At 42.9% G+C, this 19,302-nt stretch overlaps 1 protein-coding gene across 8 annotated transcripts in view; it reads right to left on the bottom strand.

Moving 5' to 3' along the window:
• Positions 1-19,302, bottom strand: part of RPS6KB1 (ribosomal protein S6 kinase B1) — a 128,361-nt gene that overhangs the window by 61,771 nt on the left and 47,288 nt on the right. For 7 of the 8 annotated variants that reach the window (XM_075589647.1, XM_075589648.1, XM_075589649.1 and 4 more), the window contains exons 5-7: positions 18,233-18,290; positions 10,011-10,111; positions 8,089-8,179 (exon numbers count right to left, since the gene is read on the bottom strand). In XM_075589647.1, coding sequence (XP_075445762.1) covers positions 8,089-8,179; positions 10,011-10,111; positions 18,233-18,290 — 250 coding nt within the window. The remainder of the gene's footprint in view (positions 1-8,088; positions 8,180-10,010; positions 10,112-18,232; positions 18,291-19,302) is intronic. The other variant, XR_012799823.1, reaches the window with a different exon arrangement.

Raw genomic sequence — 19,302 nt, 5'->3', positions numbered from 1 at the left:
GGAGAGGAAGGGGGGGAGAAAGGAGAGAAGGGGGGGAGAAAGGAGAGATGGGGGGAGAAAGGAGAGAAGGGGGGGAGAAAGGAGAGAAGGGGGGGAGAAAGGAGAGAAGGGGGGAGAAAGGAGAGAAGGGGGGGGAGAAAGGAGAGAAGGGGGGGAGAAAGGAGAGAAGGGGGGGAGAAAGGAGAGAAGGGGGGGAGAAAGGAGAGAAGGGGGGGGAGAAGGAGAGAAGGGGGGAGAAGGAGAGAAGGGGGGGAGAGAAAGGAGAGAAGGGGGGGAGAAAGGAGAGAAGGGGGGGGAGAAAGGAGAGAAGGGGGGGAGAAAGGAGAGAAGGGGGGAGAAAGGAGAGAAGGGGGGGGGAGAAAGGAGAGAAGGGGGGAGAAAGGAGAGAAGGGGGGGAAAGGAGAGAGGGGGGAGAAAGGAGAGAAGGGGGGGAGAAAGGAGAGAAGGGGGAGAGAAAGGAGAGAAGGGGGGAGAGAAAGGAGAGGAAGGGGGGGAGAAAGGAGAGAAGGGGGGGAGAAAGGAGAGAAGGGGGGGAGAAGGAGAAGGGGAGAAAGGAGAGAAGGGGGAGAAAGGAGAGAAGGGGGGAGAAAGGAGAGAAGGGGGGAGAAAGGAGAGAAGGGGGGAGAAAGGAGAGAAGGGGGGGAGAAGGAGAGAAGGGGGGGAGAAAGGAGAGAAGGGGGGGAGAAAGGAGAGAAGGGGGGGAGAAAGGAGAGAAGGGGGGAGAAGGAGAGAAGGGGGGAGAAAGGAGAGAAGGGGGGGGGGGAAGGAGAGAGAAGGGGGAGAAAGGAGAGAAGGGGGAGAAAGGAGAGTAGGGGGGGAAAGGAGAGAAGGGGGGGAGAGAAAGGAGAGAGGGGGGGAGAAAGGAGAGAAGGGGGGAGAAAGGAGAGAAGGGGGGAGAAAGGAGAGATGGGGGGAGAAAGGAGAGAAGGGGGGAGAAAGGAGAGAAGGGGAGAAGGAGAGGGAGAAGGGGGGAGTATGAGAGATGGGGGGAGAAAGGAGAGAAGGGGGAGAAGAGAGAAGGGGAGAAAGGAGAAGGGGGTGGAAAAGGAGAGAAGGGGGAGGAAGGAGAGAGGGGGGGAGAAAGGAGAGAAGGGGGGGGAGTAGAAGGGGGGAGAGTATGGGGAGTTGAAGGGGGTTAGGTGGATGTGAAGGGGGGGTGAATGGTGATTGAGGGGGAGAAGGAGAAGGGGGGGAAGGAGGAGGTTGGGGAGAATTGAGATGGGGAGTTGGAGTTGGGTTGAGTGGGTGTTGGTTGTTGGGGTGTTTGGTGATTTGTGTTGGGGGAGTTTGGTGTTGGGGGGTTTGGGTTGTTTGTTGTTGGGGGTTGTTTGGGTTTGAGTGTTGGGGGGTTTGTTGTTGGGGGGAGTTGTGTGTTTGGGGTGTTTGGTTTTGGGGGGTTTGGTGGTTTGGGTGGTTTGGGGGTTGGTTGGGTGTTGGGGGTTGTGGGTTTTTTGGTTTGGGTGTGTTTGGTTGTTGGTTTTGGGTTTTGTTGTTGGTGTTGGTTTTTGGTTTTGTTGTGTGGGGGGGGGGGGTTGGTTGTTTTGGGTGGTTGGTTTGGGGTGTTTGGTGTTGTGTTTGGGGGGGTTGGGTGTTGGGGTTTGTGGTGGGTTGGGTGTTTTTGTGTTGTTGGTTGTTTGTTTGTTTGTTTTGGTTTGGGGTGTGGGTTTGTTGGTTTTTGTGGGGTGTTGGGGTGTTGTTTTGGGGGGTGTGGGTTGGTGGGTTGGTGTTTGGGGGGGGGGGTGTTTGTGTTGTTGGGGTTTTGTGTTTGGGTGGTTGGGGTTGTTGGTTTGGGGGTTGGGTGGGGGTGGTTGGTTGGGGGTGGTTGGGTGTGGGGGGGTTGTGTTGGGGTGGGGGTTGTTGTTGGGTTTGGTTGGGGTTGGTTTTTGGTAGGTATATAATTATTGAAAGTGGATAAGTTGTATAATAGTAAGGTTGTAATAAATAAAAAGATAAGAGGAGTTTTGGATGTAGATGAGTGATGAGGGAGTGAGGTGACTTCACCGCACTCCAAGCATGAGCGAGCTCAACGGCAGCGTGGACTCAGCCTTAGCCTTGCCCCGCTGCCTACTACAGCGACCGGGCGAGAGTTGCTCCTGCTCTCAATAGATTGAGAGCAGACTAGCGTCGAGCGATTAGACACGCCCCGGCGGTTCAGCCAATGAGGGGAGAACCTGCCGGGTGACGTCATGGCCGCGCCCCCGTCACTCCCCCGCCACGCCCCCCGGTCTCTCTTCGTGCAGTGAGCTGCATACCGGGGAATCGGTTGAACGCGCCGCCAATCTCGCGGGCGCGCGTTACAGCGGCGTTACCGGGGCCTTATACCTTAGGCCTCAGGCATCCGCGCTCCTGCTTTGCCTCGCTGCTCAAACTGGAGCTTTTTTGTGTACTGGCAGGCGAGGCAGTGAGAGCGCGCTTTGGGGGCGGGGCGGAGTGAAGTCGTGTCGGAGGAGGAACGGGAGGCGGGGCTAGTCCCTCTCTCACATTGGCTAGTGAGCGGTCACGTGACCGCTCGGGAGCGGAGGAGCGGCAAATTTTAACTTGCTTGTCTGCTCAAAATATCTGAGCGCGCTGATGACAGATGCAGGGGGTAAGTGCATCTGCTCAGCGCGGCTCAGCACGGCTCAGCACGGCCTACTGTATGTACTATGTACAGGCTTACAGATTACAGCTCAACCTGCTGTGCATATTATCAACAAATGATCGCTTTGCAAAGATCTTGCACTGCTTGGGAGGTGTGTTAAAACTTGCTATAGAACCAAAGATGTTTAAACTCATAAATGGATAAAAGTTGCATTTTAAAAAATGCATTACAGCATGTAGCTTTTTAAAAATTACTTAAGCAAGTACTGATTATACTACAGAACTGACTTATTCAAAAAAACAACAAAAAGTTCCCCATAATATTTCATGTTTTGCTGCTTTTAATATATTATCGAGAATATTTGTTTCAGGGCTTTTTTGTACCACTACAGATGGCCGTTCCAAAATACAGATTACATGCAGGATTTGTAAACACAATTTATAGTCTACCGCTCACCCAAATAATGTATACAGATGTTGAGAGTATGATAATACTCTATTTATAGCCGGTGCAAAGAGATAAAGTTAACACATACAAAAACAGAAAAGAGGAGGTATGGAGTTCTCCCCCGAGATCCTCATTATCTGCACACAAGGCTAGATAAATAGCTGGGCTCAAATGCCCCAAGTACAAAAGGTTAGATCAACCTAATTACAGGTAAGTAACTGCGCCATCGCTGTGGGCGGACAATTACAACTAAAACGCCGAATGGCAAAATAAGAAATCTTTATTTATAATTCATAACACTTAACACACTACACTAACTCTAAACGGATAACAAACAATTAAAATGTTGAAAATAACCGGTGTGCTTGCAATGCTGGCAGTGGATGATTGACCAAAAAAGATCTATGTGGGAGGTACAGCACTTCAGAGGTTAATCCATAGATAAGTGCTATAAGTCAATAACCCCTCATAGGAATAGCTTCAGTGTACATGTTAGAGTTGGTATTGTAATTACATATATTCCCAGCACATATGTTTGCATTAGTGTGCACATATAAAGTGTCCCTCTATAGCAAATGTTCATACACAGTGTCTGGGACATGAGAATGTTCAATCAAGTTAATTGCTACAGTACACACTGCCAAATCGTTGCTTAGGCGCTGCATATTAGTGTGGCTACATATTAAATAAACAAATAAAGCGTCTTGTAGCCCTGTTCACTCGCGTCAGCATTAGATATACATAAATACCGGCGCCCTGATCAATAGTTTTCTGGCATGAATAATGGCCCGCAGCAGCCGCACAGCAAGGACTGATCTCACCAGTTAGGTTCCTCCTCCACGACGTCAACGTGGTGACGTCATGCCGACGTACGTTTCGCGCGTGAGTGGACCAATTGTCCAGTAATAATAAATACATGAGTACATCTAAGATACTTAATTAACGTGAGCACATTGGCAGCAGAAGCATTAAAACTTGTGGAGCAAAATAAGAGGACACACAGAGAAATAGACAACATATTATAAAGATCTTTATTCCTTTCCCTATCATTACTCCCGACAGGAGACAGTCTGAGATTACAGGGACATGGGCTCCAGCCCGATTAGAGGAGGTCTTGTTACCTCCCACCACTTAACAGGAACATATAAAATGACAGCGCTTCTCTACACGAGTACCTCCCACCTTGAGAAAGCGCAGGTCCACTCACGCGCGAAACGTACGTCGGCATGACGTCACCACGTTGACGTCGTGGAGGAGGAACCTAACTGGTGAGATCAGTCCTTGCTGTGCGGCTGCTGCGGGCCATTATTCATGCCAGAAAACTATTGATCAGGGCGCCGGTATTTATGTATATCTAATGCTGACGCGAGTGAACAGGGCTACAAGACGCTTTATTTGTTTATTTAATATGTAGCCACACTAATATGCAGCGCCTAAGCAACGATTTGGCAGTGTGTACTGTAGCAATTAACTTGATTGAACATTCTCATGTCCCAGACACTGTGTATGAACATTTGCTATAGAGGGACACTTTATATGTGCACACTAATGCAAACATATGTGCTGGGAATATATGTAATTACAATACCAACTCTACATGTACACTGAAGCTATTCCTGTGAGGGGTTATTGACTTATAGCACTTATCTATGGATTAACCTCTGAAGTGCTGTACCTCCCACATAGATCTTTTTTGGTCAATCATCCACTGCCAGCATTGCAAGCACACCGGTTATTTTCACATTTTAATTGTTTTTATCCGTTTAGAGTTAGTGTAGTGTGTTAAGTGTTATGAATTATAAATAAAGATTTCTTATTTTGCCATTCGGCGTTTTAGTGGTAATTGTCCGCCCACAGCGATGGGCGCAGTTACTTACCTGTAATTAGGTTGATCTAACCTTTTTGTACTTGGGGCATTTGAGCCCAGCTATTTATCTAGCCTTGTGTGCAGATAATGAGGATCTCGGGGGAGAACTCCATACCTCCTCTTTTCTGTTTTTGTAGATGCAGGATTTACCTGTCGAAACCTGCAAAATAACAGAGGATAGTTCTCTGGAAACCATATTCAAAGTTAAATAGCAAAGGAAAAGGCCGTGGCGCATGAGCTAACTTGTTGTAACAATATACTGGTGTAATATCAAACATAGTGAGACTGAAGTCCTTAAAGACAAAGCACATAAAATTGATAGTACATTTAATAACTGATCTCTTTAAGGTGTTGAGATATACATGTAATGTTCCGTCTTACAGATCCTCTCCGGACAGGTTAATTTGAGTGCCTCAGGACTGAACTTGGCAATTGCCCCATAGAGCTCTGGGCGATGCTCTCTTGACGATCCGTGGAGAGTCAGGGTGTACCTCAGCAGATCATCTGCTTTGCATGAACAGTGCCCTCTTGGCAGATCGTCAGGACCACCACAGCTCCTGTGACACGGATGACAAAGGTGGTATGGAGCGTATCACATGTGCAGCATAGCAGTAACGTACCTGCAGCAATCAAATTCAGTGCCAACTGACTGGGTGGGAGAGCGATTTCAACAGATGCTGCCAAGGTCCAGGGTTTTCACCCTACGCGTTTCACCTATGCAGTCTTCCTTGGGGGTACCCCTGACGAAGTCTGCACAGGTGAAATGTGTAGGGGGAGACGCTCCATACCAGCAAGAAGCCTAAACAGCCACGAGACTTAGCTGCCGTGCTGCAGCGTGGCACTACTTTAAAACCCAGAGCACCAATGCCGGACCGCGAGTGGCCTCTCTGATCTGCACATTCATGGTCCGTGTGTCAGGAGCTGTGGTGGTCCTGACGATCTGCCGAGAGGGCACTGTTCATGCAGCGCAGATCTACTGAGGTACACCCTGACTCTCCACGGATCATCCAGAGGGCGTCGCTCAAATACAGCTCTACGGGCAATTATCCAGATCAACCCTGAGGCACCCAAATTAACCTGTCCAGAGAGGATCTGTAAGACGAAACAGTACATGGAAATCTCAACACCTTAAAGAGATCAACACCACTGATGAAAATACAGGGAATTTGCCATCTTTGATTGGTCCTGGCACCATTCCTACGGGAAACTTGCAGAAAACCCTGCATAAATGAAGAAATAATTCCCCCGTAATGGATCTCATGAGTACTATCAAGATTCCCCTTGTTTAAACCAGACAATACAACAATGACATTTTTTTCAATGTAACTCTCTAAATGAGAGATGCGGATATCCAACGCATCAAAGGGTATTCAAAGGGTTACGTGAGTTTTTATTGTTATAAACATTTATTCAATTTTCCAAGGTTCAGGTGTTACACATTATGCTTTATTTGCTTTTGGGACTCCTGCTTTTTAACTGGGACTCCTGCTTTTTAACTGGGACCCCTGCTTTTTAACTTGTTTATTAATGACCTTGAGGTTGGCATTGAGAGCAAAGTCTCCATCTTTGCTGATGATACTAAATTGTGTAATGTAGTAGAATCAGAGCAGGATGTAATTTCTCTTCAGAAGGACTTGGTGAGACTGGAAATGTGGGCAGGTAAATGGCAAATGAGGTTTAATACAGATAAATGTAAGGTTATGCATTTGGGATGCAAGAATAAAAAGGCGAATTACAAATGAAATGTGGATAAATTGGGGGAATCCTTGATGGAGAAGGATTTAGGAGTGCTTGTAGACTGCAGGCTTAGCAATAGTGCCCAATGTCATGCAGTAGCTGCAAAGGCAAACAAGATCTTATCTTGCATCAAACGGGCAATGGATGGAAGGGAAGTAAACATAATTATGCCCCTTTACAAAGCAGTAGTAAGACCTCACCTTGAATATGGAGTACAATTGTGGGCACCAATCCTAAGAAAAGACATTATGTAACTAGAGAGAGTGCAGAGAAGAGCCACCAAATTAATAAAGGGGATGGACAATCTAACTTATTAGGAGAGGCTAGCTAAATTAGATTTACTTACATTAGAAAAGAGGGAGGCGTCTAGGAGGGGATATGATAACTATATACAAATATATTCGGGGACAATACAAGGAGCTTTCAAAAGACCTATTCATCCCACTGGCAGTACAAAGGACTCGGGCCATCCCTTAAGGTTGGAGGAAAGGAGATTTCACCAGCAACAAAGGAAAGGGTTCTTTACAGTAAGGGCAGTTGAAATGTGGAATTCATTACCCATGGAGACTGATGGCAGATACAATAGATTTGTTAAAAAAAAAAAAGGTTGGACATCTTTTAGATAGGATAGGTACAGTATACAGGGATATACCAAATAAGTATACATGGGAAGGATGTTGATCCAGGGATTAATCCGATTGCCGATTCTTGGAGTCAGGAAGGAATTTATTTTTCCCCTTATGAGATATCATTGGATGATATGTCACTGGGGTTTTTTTGTTTGCCTTCCTCTGGATCAATAAGTAAGTATAGATATAGGATAAAGTATCTGTTGTCTAAATTTAGAATAGGTTTAACTTGAAGGACGTACATATTTTTTCAACCTCATCTACTATGTAACTATATGCTTTGATCTATTTTAATATTTTAATAAATGTACTATCAATTGTATGTGCTTTGTCTTTAAGGACATTGGTCTCACTATTTTTGGTACTACACCAGTATATTGTTATGACAAGTTAGCTCATGCGCCAGAGCCCTTTCCTTTTCTGCTCGATTCTAGGGGGCTTGGGACCCCCATAGTTTTACTACGGCAGAAGAGCTGACTTGCCTTAATTATTTCACTTAAATCATTCTTATAAAGTTGTTTATTACACTTCTTGCACTACATATATATTTATACTGGCATTGCACGCTAGCATACCAATCACCTCCTTTTTCAAAGTTAGATAAGCCTATCTTACATATTCTACAAGAGAGACACCAATTTTTTTTTTAAATCTTTGAAAAAGTGAACAATTTAGACTGATAAATATGGTGGTACAGAGTAACTCCACTAGTGATTTCTCACACGGATAATGGCGACATTTTCGATTGCTATAGTGCACTCTTATGTTCATACACCAATAGGTAATTGTAAATGGTTTAGAAAACACAAAGTATTTCAGAAGCTCACATGTATTCTATTGTTCCACAAAACGTGTGTGTGACTGTGCCGTCGTGAATCGATTCTTTACAGAGGCCGAAATCTGTCAGTTTCACGTGTCCTATAAATGGAGACAAAAATGTGAGTGTTCTCCTCATATTCTATGTACAGACAATAACCAGTGACAAATAAACTTATATTACTACTACATACTTTGAACCATGATAAAGTTTCTACTATTTAGAGAATTCTAGGGGTGCAATTACAACTACTCAATACCCAACTCGCTACAACCCGCCATACAAACACAAACTGACAAACAACTGCTGAAGGCAGGGGAGATCTGTCTGTTCATTACTGGGGTAAAGTGCTACTATCCTGTTTTTGTCTTCTCTTCAATGCAAGCAGGTTCATATAGACATACCCCGCATTAACGTACGCAATGTGCCCAGAGCTTGTACGTAAAACGAAAATGTACTTAAAGTGAAGCACTACCTTTTTTGCACTTAGCGATGCATGTACTGTACTGCAAACGTCATATACGTGCATAACTGATGTAAAAAACGTATTTGTAACAGGTTCTATAGTCTCCCCGCTTACGCACAGCTTCGGTACAGGTAGGGAGCCCGTATTGCTGTTCAGGACGTGCTGACAAGCACATGTGCGAACGGTCGTTTGCTTATTGGGCGATATGTCCTTACTCACGAGTGTACTTAAAATGAGTGTCCTTAAACGGGGTATGCCTGTACTGCAATGAATGGCCTTTATATCAGTACCAAAGCACTGCAATCTGTAAACTTGAAGCAAATTAAATGATTTCCCCATGGGTTTTTTAAAAATAATTTATAAAATGGATTAAGATTAGTTTGGATACTATTTTATGTTCCTGTTAGGAGTTTTACCCGAATTGGGAAGTCTCCTGATGCAGAACCACTCATTTCCCAACACTTTGAAGAAACTTTTAAAAAAATGGCTGCTTGCAACATCATTGCTTTCATTACTTCATGAGAGTGATGCGACTTTAAATGGTGGATATTTCCCACCAAACAGAAATAAGACATTCTCCAAAACTCCCCCTACTTCTTGTTCTTAAAATATATATAGGAGTTGGAAGAAGATGTACTATTAAAAAATTGTATACATTTTAGACAGTCTCACTAAACAGAAAGATTACTGAACAATCCTAGAGGAGGCTAGCAAAACAGAAAAACACTGGAATACAGAATTTATCATTAATTATTTGAAAATTATGATGTTATTGCAAGTTCTTTAAGCAAAAACAAAATAATTCTTCATTATGCTAAAGACATTTTATTTCTTGTTTTTGCCAGTTTAATTTGAACTGAATCACAGATTGCGTTAAATGCTTGATTAATTTAACCCTTCAGGCACTTACACATTTTATAATAATAATAATAAAAGCATACTCTTGTATAGTGCTGCTAGTTTTTACGTAGCGCTTTACAGAGACATTTTGCAGGCACAGGTCCCTGTCCTGTGGAGCATACAATCTATCTCCCTGTGCCCCAGGCACCAAAAACATAAAGTGACTTGCCCGAGGTCACAAGGAGCCGACACCGGGACTTGAACCAGGTTCTTCCTGCTTCAAACTCAGTGCTGTTACTCACTGAGCCTTCTCCCAATTTGGACATGAGACAATAAGAAAGATTATGCATTTAGTGTAGGTAGCTGCTATAATGGAGTTTACCTTGACAAGGTTAGCCAGCTTAAATAATTTTTTGACCAAAAGATGCAACTAAATTACTCCTTTGTTATAAGACTTAGAATCAAAATGTAGAATTTCTCCGACAAATTGCTAGCCAATTTGGGTGAAGCTTGGGAGGTTTTTTTAGTTTTTTTCCAAAAACAAAAAAATGTCCGAAGGTAAAAAAATTAGTATAGTGATAGTTTGTGCAAATTATTTACTATGTAATTATTTACAGTATATCCACCTTGATGATTAAGCATGATGTTCTCTGGCTTCAGATCGCGGTAAATTATCCCTTTCTGATGTAAATGTCCCAAAGCCATTGAGATTTCAGCCAAGTAAAAGCTGAAAACAGAGCGTGACTTGTTAACAATGCAAACATTTATATAAAAGTACAAATTAGTTACATTTATTTATTATCAAGATACAGAGCAAGTGACAAGGTCAGAGCAGTCCCCTTTTCACATTGCACTCAAGGTAGAGGAAATAGTAATGTACATAAAGATATAGTATCCACCAAAGGAATTATTGTCCCATATTGAGTATAAATATGTACATAAGGATACAATATCCAATAGAAGAACTGATGTGTCCACAAAAATGGAAAAAGTGCATATGGTCAAAAAGGGGACCCAATACTCCCGCTCAAATAATACCTAGTAGCCAAGGAAAATGGCACAGGCATCCACAATTAAAATACAAAACAATAACATTTTAATCAAATCAAATAATGATGCAGAAATATAAGTGAAAATCAATATAACATGTGGGACTAAAATATATGAAAGCAATAACCCCTATTAGGGGAGCGTCTGGGAGTGGTAGTAAGTAACACTTAATGCTCATATAGGAAGGAACAGGCATTCCCCGCATTAACGTACGCAATGGGACCGGAGCATGTATGTAAAGCGAAAATGTACTTAAAGTGAAGCACTACCTTTTCCCACTTATTGATGCATGTACTGTACTGCATTCGTTATATACGTGCATAACTGATGTAAATAACACATGTGTAACAGGCTCTATAGTCTCCCCGCTTGCGCACAGCTTCGGTACAGGTAGGGAGCCGGTATTGCTATTCAGGATGTGATGATAGGCGCATGCGTGAGCTGCCGTTTGCCTATTGGGCGATATGTACTTACTCGCGAGTGTACTTAAAGTGAGTGTACTTAAAGCGGGATATGCTTGTATATACTATAGTAGGAGCAATATGTATAAGTGAACTACTCAAATGATACTACCAAAACAGCGTGGTTCATGTGGATGTAAAAATAACAATATGCGGATAGCCCGATAAGAAGCAATTGTATATAGTATGAGCATAAATCTCTCAGCTTCAAGGGGTAAGGCTGAGTCCCCAGTGCGTTCTGTGACAAGCGCGCCCGGCAGGGGGGGGGGGGGGGGTGTGGCGCGTGCACAGCGTTAACCGCGAGCTGCGGTCTCCAGGAGAGAGGGAAGCTTGTGACGGGAGGGGGCGTGGTCGGGGATTTGCAGGGGCGTGGTGATTACGTCACGCGGCTGGTTCGCCCTCATTGGGTGAACCGCCGGTGGGGGCGTGGCCACGCCTCCGTCGCAAGGTTTGAACTCAATTTGATTGAGTTGTAAAAAAACCTTGCAGCACGGCGCGGCTGCACCTTCAGCATGAAGGTGACTACTGGGCCCAGCCCCATTGAGGGGCGGTGCGTACACGCCACGCGCACCGGCAGTTACTGGGACCGCAGCCTTAGATAAGGTCTGATGTGCACAGTAACAAGGTAGTTAAGCAAAGGGTGTAGCCACAACAGGCAAAAATCCAATGGGTGCCAAGGGTTAAATAACAGCACAGAGGCGCAGATGTGAGCCCCAAAGATCCCCTGTTCCCTATACAATCATGTTGCTATGTGATGACCGAAATGCTACCGCAACCACCAGCGCTGCTAAACTCCGCAATGAAACCCGCTCACGGATGCCAAGCTGACGTCATATCTCCAACACGTGTTTCGTGTGATGCTCACACTTCTTCAGGGGGGAGAGCTACATGAAATGATTCACTGCACTACAGATATACCCATGGCAAGGGAGGGGGACGGGACAAGGACATCCAATTAGTCCAAGGAGCTGTGTTGATGTAGTAATCATACAGCAAGGATGATTGCAAGTCAATGCAATAATGATAATATAAAGAGGCGTATAATGTGCAACTATTTACATATATTTACATGGCATAGCAATGAAGCTTAAATACACATAACCTAAAGGACAGGGCACTACAGAAGTGCTGGAAACTGCTTGTAATATCAACATTGAACCTAAATGAATGATGTATACAATATGTCTGGTATACAAAATGTAATAATGTAGGATTGTGCTGTCCTATTTCACCCGCCCCGAAGGAAAAAACGGGTCTCTAATATTACAGTATATACCTAAATCCCACTACCCATGATAGTAATGGAGTGGAACCGTAATGAGTACTTATAAAATAATCCATGTAAACCACATGTAGTGTAGATATCTGCACTAATATACAGAAAGGTGTATAGTGTCCAACTGTTTACATGTATTTACATAGCACAAAAAAAAAATAGCGCTTAAATACACATGACCAGATGAATAGTACACGACAGTCACTGGAAGCTGGATGTTAAGGTAGAACATAAATAAATTATATATATGATGTAATTCAGACACAACAGTCATGTGGGTGGCATAGGAGCTGTAAGAGTGTCTAGTATTGTACTGTCCTAATTGACCCGCCACGGGGGACAAAACAGGTCTCTAATGTTACACTATATACCTGGATCCCACTACCCATGATGGAAAATAATGAAGTGAAACGTAGTGGGCACTAGAGTTTAGGATGACTCATGTGAGCCATACATAGTGCAGGTGTCTGCAGTAATATCAAATAAAGGATGGTATGCCATGTAAATATGTAGGACCTCTTAGGTAGTATTTTCTGAAATACTACCACTGCCATGCGCTACCGCAGGGAGACAGTCCGAGATCAGGGAGGTTAATGCATGGCTAAGAAAGTGGTGTATGAAGGAGGTGTTTGGGTTTTTAGAGCACTGGGACTCCTTTTCTGAGAGGTGCCATCTATATTCTAGGGATGGATTGCACCTCAATGAAGAGGGATCTTTTGTGCTAGGGGGGAGAAAGCTAAAAAGGTTGTAGGAGATTTGAAACAAGGATTGGTGGGGGAGGGGAATGAAACAGATAATGAACTAGATGGAATAGAAGAGGATACAAGGTGGAATGGAGGTAGAATGGGGGCAAGTGCAAGTTTGACAAGCAGTGAGACACCCATAGTAAATACCGATAATACTAGAAAACTTCTAAAGACTAAACCAAGTGGGCGCAGAAAGGAAGGAGCAGATAAGATAACAGTACAGGCTGAAAAAAAAACTTAAATGCATGCTTGATAATGCAAGAAGCCTGACAGATAAAATGGGGGAGCTTGAATTAATAGCTGCAAGGGAGCACTATGATATCATAGGCATTACTGAAACATGGTGGGATGAAACTCATGACTGGACAGTTCATTTAGAGGGTTATTCCCTTTTTCGGAAGGATCGAACAAATAGAAGGGGAGGTGGAGTATGTTTATATGTTAAACCGGATCTAAAACCTATTATAAGGGATGATGTCTATGAAGGGAATGATGAAAATGTAGAGACTTTGTGGATAGAAATTAGCAGTGGAGGTAAAAGTATAAAGAAAATATTTGTGGGAATATGCTATAAACCACCAAATATCTGTGAGATTGGGGAAGCTAAAACACTTTTGCAAATGGAGAAGGCATCAAAACTGGGTCATGTTTGCATAATGGGGATTTTAATTATCCAGACATAGACTGGAGCAATGAGATTAGCATGACAACAAAAGGAAATAGGTTTTTGGGGGTGCTTAAAGACAATTATATGACCCAAATTATTGAGGAACCAAAAAGGAGAGGGGCAGTTCTGGATTTGGTCATATTAAACAATGTAGAAGTAATAACAAATATTCAAGTCCTGGAACATTTGGGTAACAGTGACCATAACATGGTCTCATTTGAAATAAATTATCAAAAAACAGATTACTTGGGTTCAACAAAGACCTTAAACTTTAGAAAGGCAGATTTTAATAAACCGAGGTCTAATCTACAAGTAATACACTGGGATGATGATTTTGCAGGAAAAATGTAGAAGATAAATGGGCAGTCTTTAAAACATTGTTAGAAAAGCACACTTATCAGTGTATACTCTTGGGTAATAAGTATAAAAGAAATAAGTCAAAACCAATGTGGCTAAATAAACAGGTAGGGAGGAAATGGACAAGAAGAAGAAGGCGTTTAGATTCTTTAAGTCAGAAGGGACGGAGACATCATATCAGAATTATAAGGAATGTAACAAAAATTGCAAAAGGGCAAGCAAATGAGCAAAAATGGATAATGAAAAAAGGATTGCAATAGAAAGTAAGATCAACCCTAAAAAGTTCTTTAAGTACTTTAATAACAAAAAAATGAGAAAAGAAAATATAGGACCCTTTCAGTGTGAGATGGGTAGGCAGATTATTGGAGATAAGGAAAAAGCAGAGGTATTAAACAAATTCTTTGCGTCTGTGTTTACCAGGGAAGAATCAAGTTCAATAGTAGTGCCGAAGGAGGAAGCCACAACCTCCATATTAATGAACAATTGGTTAACTGAGGAAGAAGTTCAGAAGCGACTTGAACGTTTAATACGGGATAATATTCAGGAATACCTAATGGAAAACAAAATTATTAGTAATAGCATGGATTTATGAAGGATAGATCATGCCAAACTAACCTTATTTGTTTCTTTGAGGAGGTAAGTAGAAATTTAGACCAGGGTAATGCTTTTGATGTGGTCTACTTAGATTTTGCAAAGGTTTTTGATACGGTTTCACACAAGAGGTTGGTGTACAAAATAAAGAAAATTGGACTCAGTAATAATCTATGCACCTGGATTGAAAACTGGTTAAAGGACAGACAACCGAGGGTTGTCATAAATGGAACTTTTTCAGGTTGGGCTAAAGTTGTGAGTGGAGTACCTCAGGGATCGGTACTGGGACCCCTGCTTTTTAACTTGTTTATTAATGACCTTGAGGTTGGCATCGAGAGCAAAGTCTCCATCTTTGCTGATGATACTAAATTGTGTAAGGTAATAGAATCAGAGCAGGATGTAATTTCTCTTCAGAAGGACTTGGAGAGACTGGAAACGTGGGCAGGTAAATGGCAGATTAGGTTTAATACAGATAAATGTAAGGTTATGCATTTGGGACGCAAGAATAAAAAGGCGATGTACAAATTAAATGGAGATATATTGGGGGAATCCTTGATGGAGAAGGATTTAAGAGTGCATATAGACAGCAGGCTTAGCAATTGTGCCCAAAGTCATGCAGTAGCTGCAAAGGCAAACAAGATCTTATCTTGCATCAAACGGGGGCTATGGATGGAAGGGAAGTAAACATAATTATGCCCCTTTACAAAGCATTAGTAAGACCTTGAATATGGAGTACAATTTTGGGCACCAATCCTAAGAAAAGACATTATAGAACTAGAGAGAGTGCAGAGAAGAGCCACCAAATTAATAAAGGGGATGGAAAATCTAACTTATGAGGAGAGGCTAGCTAAATTAGATTTATTTACATTAGAAAAGAGGCGTCTAAGAGGGGATATGATAACTATATACAAATATATTCGGGGACAATACAAGGAGCTTTCAAAAGAACTGTTCATCCCCAGGGCAGTACAAAGGACTCGGGGCCATCCCTTAAGGTTGGAGGAAAGGAGATTTCACCAGCAACAAAGGAAAGGGTTCTTTACAGTAAGGGCAGTTGAAATGTGGAATTCATTACCCATGGAGACTGTGATGGCAGATACAATAGATTTGTTAAAAAAAAAGGTTGGACATCTTTTTAGATGGGAAAGGTATACAGGGATATACCAAATAAGTATACATGGGAAGGATGTTGATCCAGGGATTAATCCGATTGCCAATTCTTGGAGTCAGGAAGGAATTTATTTTTCCCCTTATGAGATATCATTGGATGATATGATTCTGGTTTTTTTTGTGTGCCTTCCTCTGGATCAATAAGTAAGTAGAGATATAGGATAAAGTATCTGTTGTCTAAATTTAGCATAGGTTGAACTTGATGGACCCAAGTCTTTTTTCAACCTCATCTACTATGTAACTATGTAAATAGTTGCACATTATATGCCTCTTTATATTATCATTATTGCATTGATTTGCAATCATCCTTATTGTGTGATTACAACATCAACACAGCCTCCAGGACTGATTGGATGTCCTTGTCCCGTCCCCTTGCCTAACTATGGGTATATCTGTAGTGCAGTGAATCATTTCATGTAGCTCCTATCCCCTGAAGAAGTGAGCATCACACGAAACACGTTTTGGGAATATGACGTCCGTGAGCGGGTCTCTGCTGTAGAAGCACGGTTGTATAGGGAACAGGGGATCCTTGGGGCTCACATCTGCGCCTCTGTGCTGTTTTATTTAACCCTTGGCACCCATTGGATTTTTGACTGTATGTTGTGGCTACACCCTTTGCTTAACTACCCTGTTACTGTTCACATCAGACCTTACCTTACCCCTTGAAGCTGAGAGATTCATGCTCATACTATATGCAATTGCTTCCTATCGGGCTATCCGCATATTGTTATTTTTACATCCACATGAAACACGCTGTTTTGGTAGTATCATTTGAGTAGTTCACTTATACATATTGCTCCTACTATAGTATATACCTTCCTATATGAGCATTAAGTGTTACTTACTACCACTCCCAGCCGCTCCCCTAATAGGGGTTATTGCTTTCATATTTTAGTCACACATGTTATATTGATTTTCACTTGTGTTTCGGTGTCATTATTTGATATTATTAAAATATTATTGTTTTGTATTTTAATAGTGGATGCCTGTGCCATTTCCCTTGGCTACTAGGTATTATTTGAGCGGGAGTATTGGGTCCCCTGTTTGACCATATGCACTTTTTCCGTTTTTGTGGACACATCAGTTCTTCTATTGGATATTGTATCCTTATGTACATATTTATACTCAATATGGGACAATAGTTCCTTTGGTGGATACTATGGGGCCTATGCAGAGAGCAGCGAATTTTAAAATTGGCGAATTTATTAAAAAGTAGCTTTTTTGGAGAGTTTTAATCTCCATATGCAGAAAAGTGCGAATTCTGCTATGTTTAACATGGATGCGTGTGGCGAGTTTAAATTGGCGAGATGCGCGCTTCAGAAATGTGTTAAAACAAATTCGCGCCTTTTTTTTCCCCTTTGCAATGGCCGCGAGCGGCAGTTTTTTTTGGCGAGGCAAAACGGAGACAATCGCGCCATTTTATTGGCGCGAACAGCCGCTAGATGCCGTTCGCGCCTCTCTGCATACGGATATTTTTTAAACTGGCGAGATTGAGGTTCTCGCCAGCCGCGAGGCGAGTTTTACAAATAGAAAAGAAAAATTGGCGCGTTTTTCGGAACTCGCCATTTTCTGCTGCTTTCTGCGCGATTTTCTCCAAAAAATGGCGAATTTCGAAATAGCGCTGCTCTCTGCATAGGCCCCTATATCTTTATGTACATTACTATTTCCTCTACCTTGAGTGCAATGTGAAAAGGGGACTGCTGTGACCTTGTCATTTTCTCTGTATCTTGATACATATATTTTCATCATGCACCAGGTTTTCTATACATCTTAACACTTGGGTTTGAGCGGTATCTTGCCATAATCTATTATACATTTATTTATTACCAAGGTTACATAAAACCCCAAAAGTAAGCAGCTATGTTCCAAAAGATTAGCTGCTAAAGCTTTTTTCCTAAACTGCCCCTCTGTCCAGTTAACCCATTTATAACAGCAACTCATAAGAGATGAGTTTCCAAGTCACTTAACACTGGAAAGGTGAAGGTGCGAAACGCCCCAAAACACAGGATTCTCACTATTAAAAATTGCTAGTTGATTTATTTGTTAGTCTAAGTGATCCCTTTGGATATGCCAAGATATCCTATAGACTGAACACATTCCATGCATCTAAAAGGCAATTATTTAATAAAGAAAACTTAGTGAGTAGAATTTTAGTCTAACAAGTCACTTTGTAGAAAGAAGATCTTTAATTTGCTAATAACAGAGTTCTGTGCCGGCTGAGACAGTGGTTAAAATTACAAAAGTGCTGTTCAAACCCATTGAGCAGTTTATTAGTTTGACTAGATAAACAGCAGCTGATGGCCAATGAATGGTGTAATCGCAATCAATATAAATGACACGTTGAAGACTTAAATAGGGGTTACAGACTTTTTTTGAAACACAAAAAACAGACACCTTTATTTTTTTTTAAGGTTAGTTTGTAATCAGCAGGGGATTGCTGCTCTAAAATAATTATCTTGTTTGTTTACCAAATGTTTGGGACATGTGGGGACCACAACATTAGAGTACGGTACTGTCATAAGCTACTTACCAAGCAGTGTCTTCCATAAATATCCCTTCTCTTTCCAACTGCATGAAGAGTTCTCCTCCTGTGTTGAAGGTATAAATGGAGCAATATTGACTTCTACTGCACCAAGCAAAGTTTATACCAAACAAATATACGGATGAAAAGTACACAAACACTTCCACATCCTGCGAGCGAGCAACTCCTAATGAAATACCGGGAGTCGATCGACGGCAATAAAGCGCTAAACATATTGTTTCATTTTAAAGGTACAGGGGAAAAAATGTTTTACAAAAATTGGCTCATCACCAGTTTTATTTTCAGATCACTTTATTCTTTATAGAAAAAGTTATATATCCTAAGCAGGAGAAATTTGTACATTGGAATACTCATGCATATAGAATACTAGCTCATATACCCGGCGTTGCCCGGGATGTAATTTTCCCGCTCCCCCCGTCTCCGCTCACCCCCTATCTCCCCCCACTTCCCCTTTCTCCCTCCCCGTCTGTTTCTTCCCGTTCACAGCAATCCGCCCCCCCCCCTGTTCACAGCTCGTCCCCCCCCCCCATTCACAGGTCCGTCTGTATGTCCCCCCCTTCACAGCTCCAGTCCCCCCCCCCTTCATAGCTCGGGTCCCCCCCTTCACAGCTGCGTTTCCCCCCCAGGCGTTCAAATGTCCGATATCCCCCCACCTTTCACAGCTCCGCCCCCCCCCCTTCACTGCTCCGATTTCCCCCCCTCGGTCACGGGCCGGTCACCCACCCCACTTCACATCTCCAATTCCCCCCCCTCATAGCTCGCCGACGGTGAGGTGAGCGAAAGGACGGCGTGGTTGGAAGGGGGAGAGCGCGAGGGCGGATGGGTGCGGTCAGGCGAGCGGGAGAACGGCGCAGGAGTGGGTGGGTGAGGGAGAGGGTGGGTGACAGAGAGGGAGGGTGGGTGGTTGACGGAGAGGGTGGGTGGGTACTTCTGGTGTCCTCTGTGTGTGCAAACACACACACTCTCCCATACATACACACACACTCTCTCTCTCTCAAAAACATACACTCTCTCCCATACTGTACATACACACTCTTTCCCATACATACACTCTCTCT

This window comes from Ascaphus truei, chromosome 3, assembly GCF_040206685.1.
Source record: "Ascaphus truei isolate aAscTru1 chromosome 3, aAscTru1.hap1, whole genome shotgun sequence".
NCBI lineage: Eukaryota > Metazoa > Chordata > Amphibia > Anura > Ascaphidae > Ascaphus > Ascaphus truei.
This window is presented reverse-complemented; position numbering and strand designations above follow the sequence as displayed.